General features: G+C 36.8%; 4 protein-coding genes across 4 annotated transcripts; 3 read left to right on the top strand and 1 right to left on the bottom strand.

Annotated features, from left to right (window-relative positions):
- Window positions 1-175: 175 nt before the first annotated feature.
- MONOS_9071 (putative response regulator receiver protein) lies at window positions 176-6,048 on the top strand (the record flags this gene model as incomplete). Its single annotated transcript, XM_067879532.1, has 3 exons — window positions 176-263; window positions 381-500; window positions 557-6,048. 3 exons carry the CDS (start codon window positions 176-178, stop codon window positions 5,968-5,970), a joined length of 5,622 nt encoding a protein of 1,873 aa, XP_067735540.1. The 3' UTR covers window positions 5,971-6,048.
- Window positions 6,049-7,857: 1,809 nt separating this feature from the next.
- Window positions 7,858-9,290, bottom strand: MONOS_16913 (uncharacterized protein). The gene is made up of 2 exons (XM_067869785.1): window positions 8,985-9,290; window positions 7,858-8,928 (listed from the first exon to the last, which is right to left on the bottom strand). Exons 1-2 carry the CDS (start codon window positions 9,210-9,212, stop codon window positions 8,182-8,184), a joined length of 975 nt encoding a protein of 324 aa, XP_067735539.1. The 5' UTR covers window positions 9,213-9,290; the 3' UTR covers window positions 7,858-8,181.
- Window positions 9,291-11,045: 1,755 nt separating this feature from the next.
- Window positions 11,046-12,575, top strand: MONOS_9070 (uncharacterized protein; the record flags this gene model as incomplete). The annotated part of the gene is made up of 2 exons (XM_067879531.1): window positions 11,046-11,500; window positions 11,642-12,575. 2 exons carry the CDS (start codon window positions 11,046-11,048, stop codon window positions 12,573-12,575), a joined length of 1,389 nt encoding a protein of 462 aa, XP_067735538.1.
- An 86-nt stretch (window positions 12,576-12,661) lies between these two features.
- On the top strand, window positions 12,662-13,087 carry MONOS_9069 (uncharacterized protein; the record flags this gene model as incomplete). Its single annotated transcript, XM_067879529.1, has 1 exon — window positions 12,662-13,087. The coding sequence occupies one exon, from the start codon at window positions 12,662-12,664 to the stop codon at window positions 13,085-13,087; it is 426 nt and encodes a 141-aa protein (XP_067735537.1).
- Window positions 13,088-13,887: the final 800 nt, after the last annotated feature.

The raw sequence follows: 13,887 nt of genomic DNA, 5'->3' as shown, positions 1-13,887 counted from the left end.
CAGTTCTGTTTTTTTAATAAAAAGTTAAAAATCGACTTGAAATAAATAAATGAAACAATTCTCCAACATCATGAATGGATGAAAACAAGAAGATAAAACATATGATAAGTTTCACTGGAATTAATATATAAATTATGTATTCAAATACTTTTTTTATAAACTTGCTAACCACCTTATGGCAACGTTTCAAAGTACTCAATCGAATGTATTTACCGCAGAAACAAGCACTTTAATTGCTTCAGCATTATGGTCTACTCCTGTGGGTTTGGAAACTCAATTTTTGTTGCTAGTAGTTTAATTTGACGTATTTTTGTATATTTTTACCGATGATAATTATTGGATGCTTAAATGAATAAAAATGCTAAATATTTAAATTTTAGGATGGAATTTAATTGGCCATTCCGAGAATGATGGAAATCCAAACAATTTAATGCAATTTCGTGTTACTGATGTTCTTCTTGTTGCTTCTCCTTATGAATTGTTTTTAATGGAAGAAGAAAGTATATTTCTTTTTATGACTATTATACTTCTCATTTTCTTGTTTTTTAATTTTTAGAAATTCTTGATGATGGAGAAAATCTCGATCTGTTGCGTAGAAATATTCGAAATGCAGATATTGTTTTTCAAAATACACCATTTATTACCCGAGTATCAACTTTGGCTCGGGCTTTGGAAGCGATTAAAAAGAGAAAATTTGATTTAATTATTACTCTTTCTCAGTTTAACGATACTGGAATGGTGAAAATCGTTTCAACTCTTCGAAAGGCAGCAGGTTCAGATGTCCCACTTTTCCCATTAGTTACAACACTGCTTCCTGATGTTGTTGATTTTTCTCAGTTATCAAATCCACTTCCATCTTCTCAAGAGAATTCTGCTAAAGATTCAGATGACTTAATTTCAACTTCACCTCCACCAATCATCCATCCTGATGCACACATTCGTTCACATAGCATAATTCCAGCTCTTAATTCTTCTTCTTCTTCAACTTCAACGTTGATAACTCCACTTCATCCCTATGGGTCTCACTCACCAGCTGTAGGTCCACTGATAATTCCTGAGCCCTGGGAGTATCATGGAGAAGCGTATATTTTTTCAACGTTGATGTCTCTTGTTGAAGATGCAATGAACATAGAGGAAGATACCGTACTTGGAGTCGGAGTTATTGTTTATGTAGAACATAATCCGCATTTTTATTCATATTTCCTGCCATTGATATACCACATTCTCACAACTCAAAAATATTCCGGAGGAGATCCAGGCAGAATGTCCAGAACACCTTCCACTCATGTGACTCCTTCTTACACAAATCCATCGACGTTCTCTACACCTTCTCATAATTATGAATTTACACCACCACAGCTTCAGTATTCTCCTTCGTCTCACCACCCCTCACAAACATCAGAAGCTTCACCGTTTCGAAGGGCAGCTCGACCAAAAGTGTTGCATTGTCGCACCTTTGAAGAAGGCTGGATTATGATTGAGCGCTTCAGAGAAAGCGTCATAGCACTTATTTGCGATGTTGATCTGCTCTGCTCTGATCCTCACAATGTCAATTCTGTTGCTTCGACTCCATCTGACCAGTCTTCTCCTTCTTCATCCCCGTCTTCAAATGCTGCCTGGGACAATAACCTGCGACATGGTGCTGGATTTGAACTCAAACAGCTTTTAGGCGAAAGAGGTGCCGTGCTGTTTCTGACCACCTCGCAGTCTGTGTGCCATCCGCAGTTGAGCCTCGACAATAACGGCAAAGGTGGGAGATGGACGAGCGAAGGTGGTGTTGTTTCCAGCATCCGGATTGCCCGCAAGCAAGATAAAGCAATTCGGCATGTGCTCAGAGAATTTATGGAGGTGTATGTTGGGCTCGGCAACTTTGTGTTCCGCGATCCAGAAACGCAGGAAGTGTACCGCCAGGCAAGCTCGATGGACGAGCTATTCGAGATTTTGAAGACTGCCCCGGCAAAAATTGTGGCAAAGCATTCGCTCCGCAACGACTTCTCGACGTGGCTGTTTGCGCACGGTGAATATGGCCTGGCGCGGCTGCTGCGGATGGTCAGTGCAGGCAACGCCATCTTCACTTCGGGGAAGACGCTGGAAGAACGCGTCGACAGAATGCGTGCGTTTCTTGCAGAGACATACAGACAGTACAAGGCGAAGCACACGATGGGCATTGCCCGCCCGTTCTCGCTTGATATTCTGCACCACGAGACCAACTTCTTCCTCCGCATCGGAAACGGGTCGATGGGTGGGAAGGCACGAGGGCTTCTCTTCTTGGAGCGTTTGCTCGCCGTCAGAAAACACTATTTTGCTGGCTACAACGTCCGGCTCCCGAAAACGATGGTTTTGTGCTCTGACATGTTTGAGATGTTTGTGAAAGAGAACGATTTGGAGTTTTTGTCTCGTAATGAAGAAATCGATGTGGAAGAACTGGAAAAAAGAGTGAAAGAGGAGGAAGTCAAAGAAAGCGGCATTTCGGCAGCCGAAGCAGAAAAGGCAGGAAACGATGAGACAAAGGCACTCTCAACACTTGTAGGTGCAATGAGCATAAGTCCATCCACTCCAAATGCTGCATCTTCTTCTTCCTCTTCTTCCTCATTGTCTCCCTCTCCATTTGCAGCACCCGTTCCAAAGCAGCCTGCTCCCTCTTTTCCTTTTCCTGCCTCGACATCTCCTTCTCTTCCGTACACTTCCACTCCATCTGCTGCTCTATCACCTTCTCCTGAGCCGTTCCCTTCGCCCGTCTTTCCTCTTCTGAATTCCCAGTCATCTCCGTCGAATGCATCGTCTCCGCTGACATCCTCTCCTTCGTCTGCGCAGCTGTCATCGCGCCGAAGGTGCACAGACGCAGAAGTTGCCCAGTTGTTTTTGAAGGGACGGATGAATCCAGTTCTTGTGAAACAGCTGCGAGAATTCTTACTTTGCGTCCACGCACCGCTGGCTGTACGGTCATCTGGTCTTTTGGAAGATTCTCGCCATCAACCATTGGCTGGAATATATGCAACACACATGATTCCCAACAAAGCGAAAAGGAAGAAAGCTTCTTCATCATCTTCTTCGGCCGAGGATGAGTACGAAGATGACATTGACACAAGATTGGATCATCTGTGCCGGGCAATCAAACTTGTGTGGGCGTCGACGTATTATGAGAATGCTCGGAGTTATCTATCTGTTGTGGGCTTCAGCCCATCAAGCGAGCGGATGTCTGTCATTCTGCAGGAAGTGGTGGGTGTAGCACACAACGACTCGCGATATTATCCGGATGTATCGGGTGTTGTGCAGTCGATCAACTATTATGCCATCGAAGGAATGAAAGCAGACGATGGGCTCTGCACAATCGCCTTGGGTCTCGGCAAGACTGTTGTGGACGGAGGATCCTGCTACCGATTTTCGTTGGGCCGGCCTTCTGTGTCGTATCTCTTTGAAAAGACAGACTATTTGCTGAAGACGCAAAAGGAGTTCTATGCGGTGAATCTGAAGGGAGACGGGAGTGTGCCTACGATGGACGAAGGGACAAATCTAGGAAAGTACACATTGGATGATGCAGAGGAAGACGGGACGCTTCAAGGAATAGGAAGTGTGTATGACATGGACGATCAGCGTATCAAGGACTATATTTCTGGCGACAAGTACAGATGCCCCAGAATTCTGACATTCAATCGGCTGCTAAAATACTCAACGCCAATTGTCTCTTCTTCTTCTCCTTCTGCTTCGAATGTGGCTCCTGTTCCATCCAGTTCTGCGTATTCTTCTGTTTCTTCATCGTTTCTTTCTGGGCGAATCCAAATGAGCCAGTTTGGATATGCTTCTCCTTCCTCTGCTGTGTCTGCCCCTGCACTTTCGTCTCTTGTGCAGCAGAGTTCTTCTCAGCCTGGTTTGACAGCATCAACCTCTGGTGTCGTCTCTTCAACTTCTCCAATGAACTTTTCAGCGCTGTCTTCACAGAAGTTTCAGTCGCCTTTGGCTTCTCCTTCGCAAAGGCCTGCTGATGACTCATCGTACAATTCCTCTTTTTCTCTTTCAGATGGCGATGCGCCAATCAGCATTCAGCAGCGCCCACATTTACCTCAAATGTCATTTGCATTCCGTCAGAAAGCAGCAGCCGCTGCTGCAACACCGACATTCCCTCGCTCCTCTCTTTCTGCCTCTTCCTCTTCTTCGTATTCGTCTACGTCTGCACTTCCCCTCCCGTCCATCTTGATGAGCGTGATGCGCATTGCAGAGTGGGGCATGGCTGGCCCGGTGGAGATGGAGTTTGCTGCCAATCTGTCCTCCAAGCCATCAGAACTTGTGCTTCTCCAACTCCGCCCGATGCTCGGCCCAAGCGGAGGTGCTGAGGGCACTTCTCTCAAGCAGATCGTGGAGACAGCTCCTGTGCAGAGAGCAGTGGCCCGCTCGAACGTGTGTCTGGGGCACGGCCGAACGGAAGGCATCCGCGATATTCTGTTTGTGCGTCCAACAACGTTCGACAAGATGAAAACGAAAGAAATGGCTGCTGAGATTTCTGAGTTCAACAGGAAGTTTCTATCTGGCCCGCGGAAAATACCATTTGCTGCGATTGGACTGGGGCGCTGGGGCACTTCGTCTCCTTCTCTTGGGATGCCGCTGGAATGGCCGCAGATCTGCGGGGCGCGTGTGCTGATCGAGACAGGCCTGCCTTCCTTCCACATCGAGCCTTCGCTGGGCACACACTTTATGCACAACGTGATGGGCCTTCGGATACCGTTCCTGTACATTCCACCTTCACTTCCAGATACAAAGCAGAACGCTCAAACAGGAACAAGCTCATCATCATCTTCTTCTTCTTCTTCAACTTCTTCTGAAAATGCAATTGCTTCTTCCTCATCTGCTCGAAAGCAATCTGTCTATATCGACTGGGAATGGCTGATGCAGCAAGAAGTTGTGGAGGAGAAAGAATTCACTGTTTGGTGCCGAACAAAAGATCCGATTACGGTTGTTGTGGATGGAGAATCGAAAAAGGGTGTTGTGCTTTGTGGTGCGCGCGATACAAAAGAAGCAGACGACTCGAAATGCGAAGAGACAACACCGAATGCAAAGGAAGCATCAAATGCTGGATCTCCTTCTGCTGACATTCCAAGCAATTCGAAAGATGGTCATAGGAAAGAGGAAGTTGAGCTAGAAGAAAGCGAGTCGAGCAGCGGAATTGACGAGGAGCTGGGCAGCATCGATTCTGAGAGCTGCTCATCGTTTGGTTCATCAAACTGCGAAGACTCTGAATATTCTGATTCGAACAAATTAGAAAAGATTATTGTATGCAATTGTTCTGATTGTGCAAGTGCTCCAATAACTCAGCCAGATGCCATCCCAACAATGCAGTCGCAGGACGACATCCAATTTACCGAACTGTCGTCGTCTCAGAGAGATTGCACAACTCCTCCAGTTGCATTTATTGTTCCATCGTCAGATTCATCTGCATTGCCGTTGCTTCAGCACAATTCAAACAGTAGCAAACAGCAAAATCAATCTGAGTTCCACCGCCATCACCATCGACACCACCACCACCATCATTCGCACAAAAAAGATCAGCGGAACATGATACCCATTTCCTCGTCATTGCCAGTTGATCCATCAGAAACAGCCAACATGAATCCTGCTTCTTCTCCGTCCATATTCTTCTCTTCTATCCAATCTTTACAAAGTTCATCAAATACTCCTGATTTGGTGATCATCCCATCTTCTGGTTCTGATTCTTCTTCAACAAATTCATTGACCTCTAGCACATCTGCAACTTCAACGATTCAAGTGCCGCAGCAACCGAAGAATCAGGTTATAACGCCTGATCAGTTGCAATCATCATCTGCTGGGTCATCTTTAACTTCTGGTGCATCTGCTTCCCCTTCATCAAGCACGTCATTCTCCTTAACTACTTTCCTTGCCAAAAGTGATGATAGTGGGGCGCAGGATCCACTTTCACTGAAAAATATGTTGCCATCTCACGATTTTGTATTTCACTGATTTAAAATCAGTTTTTGTTATATTCAACTCATACTTATTTACGTTATTTCAAAATAGAAAAACTGGAATTAATAAAAAGTATGTAATGTGAATTTTTAATTTAGCAATCTTTCTAGCTGTTTTTAAAAAATTAAAAAATTTTAAATTACTGATAGAGTTAATGAACTTTTTATGAGAATGATAACATTCAATTCATAATTGATCAAAAGGCCAAAACAATAGTGAAATAAAATGAATAAATAAATTTATTTAAAAAAAAAAAAAAAAAAAAAAAAAAAAAACGGAAAAGTGATCATTTTTATTAAAAATCGAATGAAATAATGACTAAAAAGGGTTCTTCAGATTTTATTTTTTTCAAATTAATCTTTTTGAAAGAAAATGGTGGAAAATAAGAAACTTCAAGCTTTTTCATTGAAAAATTATCAACTATTAATTGACTTTTTGAGATTAAAAAACAAGAAAAAAATGGGTTCATTTATTGCAACACGTACGAAAACATAAAACATTAAGTTGTGATATCAATGATGCCTGATTATGGATATGAGAATCGTTTTTGTTTTGAAACCTGAGAAAGTTTTGTGAAGAAATGAGTGAAACAATTATTTTGTCCTTTGTGCAAAAAAAAAGCTTGAAATTTTATATTTTCACTCAAACTTTGGTGATTGCAAAGATTAACAAACACAAATGAATATCGAAGTAAAAATTTAGCTGAGAGTCTTTTTATAATTTCTTATGTTTGTTTTTGACTAATGAAGATAACGAGAACAATTTATGACTATTTTTTTTGGAAAACCTCCAAAACTTCGAATTTTTCAAATCATTATAGAGTTCATCTTTATGATCAGTTATTTCTTTTCCATCTAAAAGAAAAATACAAATGAATTTTTTTTGAAAAAAAAAACCCTCAAAATTTCATTTGTTTGTGTTATAGCTTTTGAATCCATATTTTCTGGATCAAAATTTTCTGTTTGAAATTTCACTTTGAATGCTGATAAATGTACACTGATGAGTTACACTTCCTTTCAAAAAATATTTCTTTTTTTTAAAAATAAGATATTTGACATCTCTATTTTCAATAACTTTCTCGTTTTTCAATAAAAAATAAAAAATTCATCTTAAAAGAAATAAAACCTTTGAAGAATCAACACTCCGAAAAAAAGTTAAGATTTCCAAATGAATCACCCATCAGGCAAAAATTATTCTTTGCATATTTTTTTTCGAACATCAAAAATGTTTTGAAAAACATTCAATAATAATGATTAATCTATAATAATTCTTGAATTTTGATGGATTGGAGTTTATAAATGAATTCAATGGAAATTTTTTTATTATTGTGTAATATTTTCAGATAAACTGCTGTATATGATGTTTCAAATTTGTTGTATCATAAGGACTTTGATTGTCGCTTGAAATTTTTCACATATTACAAAACGAATACGTAGTTTTTTTCAAATGTCAAAATGTTTTTTTTCTTCGAACAAATCCTTTGTCAAACAACTGTTGACTCAAATATCTTTTTTTTTTTGAATTAATCTGATGAAACGAAACAATAAAACATCAACTAAACCATGATTATTAACAAATATGAAAAACCATAATAAAATAGAACAAAAAAAAAAAATCTTCATTCTTTTACATAGGTCAAAATTGCACCAGCAGAAAGTTATATTTTTGGTTTTTTGAATGTTTGTGATATTATTGATTGTGATGAAGCCTTTTCGACAAGGAATAATAAAGCAATACGTGTCGGTTAAAAGAGCGATTCCTGTCGATAGTTTTTTTTTTTTTTTTTTTTTTTTGTAGAAAATGAATAAAAAAGTTAATTAAGAATTCGATTTTTTCTATTTGATAGTTCACATTCGGTATTGCTAAAAAATTAAAATAATATAATAATAAATTCATTCTTTGTTGTAGAATTAAAAAACATAAATAAAAAACGCATATTAATAAAAAGAAAAAGTTAAATAAATAAATAAACTTTAACAACAATTTTTGACTGACTCAAAATAAAATATTGTAACGGTGAATAATTTTTCTTCAAAATAAAAAATACTGCAGCACAAACAATAAAGATAAACATTCATTCAATAAGCATTCGATATACATAAAAAAAAGTTGTTATCAAAGCTTCATTTGAAATGAATTTCAATATATATTCATATACTATGATAACTACATATATAAGAATAAAATTCTTTCAATCATCAAAATTTAAAATATCAATAAATAAATAGAGATGTCAATAGGACGATAAGAGAAGAGTCGCCCGATAATTTGGATTGTAAAACTGAATACAATATCTTCATATCCTTCTTCCTCCAACTTTTCAAATGCCTCTCTTTTTATCTTCTTTAATATCATTGAATAATTTTTATCAACTTTCTCTTCAAAGACTCGAAAAAGTGAATAGGGTAAATGCGCATATAACGTTGCTAAGTCAAAAACAAATGAAAACCTACACATTTCGTTTAAAACAGCATCAAGAGCTCCTCCACGAACTAAATATTCAGCGTTTTCTATAGTTGGATAAAATAAACTGGACAAAATATTAAGATAGGTTTGAAACATATCCCAATCTATGTATGCTGCACTTTTACATAGTTTTGCAAGACATGCAAACAGATCTGTATTTCCTTTACAACTCAAATTGTTGCATTGAATGCAGATACGAAGTGTATCATGCCAATTTTTTATCATCCACATTTCTTTCATTTCGGTTTCCACTTTATTCTTCTTATTCCAATCCATATGCCTTTCCATCTCTTCTAATTCCCTTGTGGCTTCTCTTGCAAAATGTAAATCAATCACAATAATATCTCCTAATCCTTTGTTATTGCTAAATCTGTTTATCAAAAATTTCCAAGCAGACTGATATGCAAATCGAGTGAGGTTGTGGCGCTTTTGATGATGTTGTATTATATCTTTGATCTCATTCAAATACAATTCTTCTTTCACTTTCTTATAAAATTAATCAAGAAACAATAAATGAACAAAGGAAATTATTGTATTCATACTGCATTCCAGCTTATGTTACTCAATGACACCAAAGCCATTTCCACTTCTATTTGAGCTTCTTCGCTTTCTTCCTTGTTCAATGCAATATTCAAAAGGCAAGGGACTATAATTGAAAGTATTTCTCCAGTTTCACCTGAATAATGATGCAAAGAAAGATAGCATTCGCAAAGATCAACAAGAAGAGTTTCGTCTTTTTCGTCTTCTTTCTTTTCTTCTTCTTCAATCATCTTTTCAAATCTTGAGCATAATAAAGACCGTTGGAAAAAATTGTTACCCAATGACTTTAGCACATTTATATGTCCGAAATGTTTTAATAACAATATTGCATTTTCCACAGATAATCGAGTTTTTTCAATCATAATTTCTATTTCATTGAACATTTCTTCGGTAAAGAGAGTTTCTTGTTCATTGCCATCCATCATAATAGAAATACTATTCATTTCATTTATTTTCCGAATTTGCTTTACGTCAGAACAATTTCTGAGCTCGGAAAAAATTCCTTCAAAAATGAATTCAAATGTTTAGCAAATCGTTAATTTTATTTAAAAAACAATACCTTTAAATCTTTTGCTTTCTGAAGCCTGTTTTAATTTCAGAAGCACAACGCAATCACCAATTCAATGAAAATCGCAGGATTGAAGATTAACGGATTCGGAAATATTTACAACAATAATTTTATACAGCATTTATAAGAAATAAAAATCTCAAAATCAATGTCGTAACCTTTGGCATATAACAATTCCAATGAGTCAAATATCTAAGTCTGTGTGAAATTCTTTTTATGTAATAATGGTTCATAAAAAATATAATCTTTGAATCAATTTTCATTTGTGAACGCCATCAATATAAACAATGATTTAGCAATAAGCAGTATTTTCCATAATAATTAATTAGATGATTAATAACTGCTAAATTTGAGTTTTACGATTTCATTTACTCAAAATTATCATTGTTATAAATTAGCGAGAAAATTTTATGATGAAAACAATGTATATTCCAAAAAAAAAATTTCTTCTTTTTTAATATTTCTATAGACATTGTATTTAACAAATGGGGATACCTTTTACCTCAAAGTTAAAGAATATCGTTTCACAAAGAAAAAAAAAATATTATTGATTCTATGTTATTTGTTTTTACGAATTACCAACTGCTCTTCGTTTCTTTTGCGCTCATGGATAAGAGTTACAAGATAATCTATCATTTCCGTTTTTTACGTTCATCGCAACTAAAGTGAAAGGAAATATCATTTTTTCAAGCGACAATTGTTCATTCAATTTTTCTTCACAATTGATTTTATCCACATTAACCTTGTTCACGATCATTTTCATAGAGGCATTGCTCAAAAGCTTTCTTTCAATTGCCTGTTGCAAAATTTTGTTTGTAATAATGTGAGTTTTTCAATTACAAGGCTACTATTGATTTAAGAACAAATTTTTACTTCAATAAAATTAATTTGACAACAGGGATTTTAAATTTAAGTTTTTTGTCATGCTTTACGGACAATGACGGAAATAGAGTTTATATTGCTGGAACAAATTATTCAAAGCTTATAAAAATGGACGATTATCAGATTGTCGCAGTCAATTGTACATAACAGTTACTTGCAAGTTAAGCGCTAACGTTGCTTGAAAATCAGTAAACACAGCCATCGTCAATCGAAGATCAAATTATTTGAAGAGAATAAAAGTTCTAAACGGAACTTACAATGAGAAAGAATATTGGACAATTAATGCAGCAAGAGGGAAAGTGGACGCGTTCGGAGAAAGTCATACAAAAGTAATTTTTAATTTGAATAGTTACATTGGAACGATGATTTCTATTTCTGAAGCTGTTAACATTCAATTTCCACTTTTACGATTAATGTAAATAAAAATTCTTGCGGGATTGTGAGTGGTACTTCTGATAATAACAACATTTCTGTTTCTGACTTTACGATTTCAACACCAAGCATCTGGACCACATTCTTATCTTATTGTTTGTTTTATTTTGTTGATGGAACCCATTCATTCAGTCGTGTGACAACAAAGAATATTAGATTAGCAATCAATTCATTAATTCAAATGACAAGTGGAGCGACGAAGGAAACATTCTCGTTATGCAATTTTACGAATATCACCTCATCAAAAAATTATTCCACTGTTTTCAGTGCAGGCAATCTTCCGAAATCCCTTGCACTTAATAACTGTTCAATATCATCAATTTCAAGTCTTAATTCAATTGGTACAAATGTTGATGCGCTGTCCTTAAACGCTGATGATTCTCAAATTTGCTTTTCTAACACCACATTTACAAGTTGCTATGTTAGTTCAAGCAATGGAGGAGGAGGATCATTGTACTTCTCAACAAGCGGATCTCTATCAAAAATTTCGATAAGCAGCTGCAAGTTCTCGTTGAATGAAGTGTATTTTGGACGAGATGTTTTTATATTCGTTCCTTCATTGCCAAACGCAAATCTTGATTCTTATTATTCAGCAGCAGCAACTTCGACGTATGTTCCGAATAGAACGAATGCGTGGTTTGGAAGTGATAATGCCACATTTCAGGTGGATTTTGACTTGATTCCGTTTATCTTTGGATACACATGAGCGATAATTCACTCCTAAAATGCGTCGCAAGGCGATGGGAAGTATTGCTGATCAGTAATCGCTCAGTGCAGGTCAATTACGCAGGCTGTTCAACTCCTAAATGGATCTTCTCCCACAATCAAGGCAAATGGCACAGTTACTGTGTCTTCCTCTGGAACAGATGTATCGAATGTTGCCATTAGAAGAAATGAATCAACAGTAAACGCCACAGTTACGATTGACAGAATTGCAGGAACCGCGAATTCTGCACTTATATCATCGGGAGCCTTTCAATCTCGAAACATTGTTTATTCAATTGGCTCAGTTCATCAAGGAAGTTTAGTTCAGCGTTTGCTGAGTGAAAGTGAATCAACTGTATATATTTTGGGGAGGGATTCAGACAAGATCCCTCAATGGATGCTAGAGAAAATCGATGAGAAAGAGATCGAGGACGAAACGAGAAAACGAACACCATCTCCATCCATCTCATCCACATTAACAACTGATTCAGATTCTTCTTTTATTCGAGAGGAGGATCTGTGTCCAACCACTTCATCCATGTCGAGCTTTGTGGATGGAATGGCGCGCGAATCGCCATATGAAAAGATGATTGTGGATCTGAGAGATTCGTTGTTCATGTTACTTCACGGGAAGAACGAGAAGAAGGAGATGGCGATAGGCACGATGGAGCAGAGAGAAGCGACAGCTGTCCAGATTCTGTTTTGGGTGGCGAATGGTGCGCTGCATTCCTTCGAGCAGGATCGCGGATTATCTTTTTGTTTGGACTCACTTTCTCCGCATATAGTGCTGTTCTCTGAACACATGGTAGTTGTGATTGCGCTAAACTCTGGGTTTTCTTCAGAAGATAGCGGCGATTTGTCTTCTGTCGACTCTTCTTCCACAGACGGGTTAAGTTCCATTTCATATTGCGAAGGAAATAAATGCTATGAAAAAAGAGAGAAAAAAGAAAAAACGAAGTCCAGCGCCTTTGAAGATGAGACTATTGACAACGAAAACCTACAGTAGAAGGCGCCCGAGCTTTTATGGAATATGAAGGGAGGAGCAACAAATAAGAGCGTATCATTCACAATTGGTATGATACTACGGGAGTGATGCTTCAGATCCCATTTGCAAAGTACGATTCCGAAACAGCAGGAGCAAAGATAAAGAATGATGAAAGAGTAGACTATGGGTTATTATTAACATCTTCATTCGAGGATATCGTGAAATCTTGCCTCTCATCAAACACTGAAGAACGGCTTTCACTTGCAAGTCTGAAGCGCGAGTTTATCCAGCATTTCCCAGCCAGCGCTGCTCAATTGACTTATTCTGATGCAATTGACATCGACGAAGTGTCAGATTATGATATAGATAGCGAGCGGTTAACAAGAACAGGCAGCACTCAAAATGATAGCGATGAAAGCTCACAAGGATACACAGCCAAGATACCCAACCCTTCAACAACAGCAGCAACAACTGTTTCTGGCATAGAACTGGTTCCTTATGAACAGTCGGAGAATTCTAGTTCGATCAAATAAAAAAATTTCGGAATTGGAGTCTTACACATCATTTGTTCAATGATATTTATATTTTTTGTGAAACATGTTTTGATTTGTGAATGCATGAAGTATTTTTGTTTTAAAATTGATTGCTTTTCATTAAGAAAGATGATAATGGCGTGGCAAATATCGCAAAAAAATATTTTATTTTGTTGTTTTATGTGAATGCATTTTATTTGTGTTAATTTTTTATTTGCCACAACTCATTTTATAACCGGAGTGCTGTCTTTTTCAATTCTTGAAAATTATTGTTTTTATTTATTTTTTACAAAATTTTGACAAATATTTGATTCTTTTATAAATTAACAACATTTGAAATTTATTGAATGTGAAATAATCACCAGTGATATTATCTTTTTTGGGGAGGAAATGTTAGCAATTTTGTGAGAATTATTTTTTATTCTTTTTTTATCATTTGGGGCAAAATTTTTGCAATTATGAAATAAACTGAGATTTGTTCCAAACTTTTTCTACAATCATTTCATTATAAATCAACCGTAACTATGCAAATAGTTACAGAAAAATTCAAAAATTGAGATAAATATTTGTTAGAGAAGAATGGAACAAAATTCATAAATCAATATATTTTGTCCCATTTGAATAAATTAAAAATTTAAATAAACATATTTACATCCATATATTTATTTGATGTCCAAATGTTCTGACGTTGACTTTTAATCCATTCATAATTGTTTTAATCGCCTTTCTTTGCTTTATAATAATATGATATAAGAAGAATTTAATCAAGTTATAAAAGTTTAAAGAAAATGTAATTCAAC

The sequence above is a fragment of the Monocercomonoides exilis genome (genome assembly GCF_001643675.1).
Source record: "Monocercomonoides exilis strain PA203 chromosome Unknown scaffold2-2631571, whole genome shotgun sequence".
In the NCBI taxonomy this organism is placed as follows: Eukaryota; Preaxostyla; order Oxymonadida; family Polymastigidae; genus Monocercomonoides; species Monocercomonoides exilis.
Note: the sequence above shows the minus strand (reverse complement) of the source record. Positions and strands in the feature narration are given on the sequence as shown.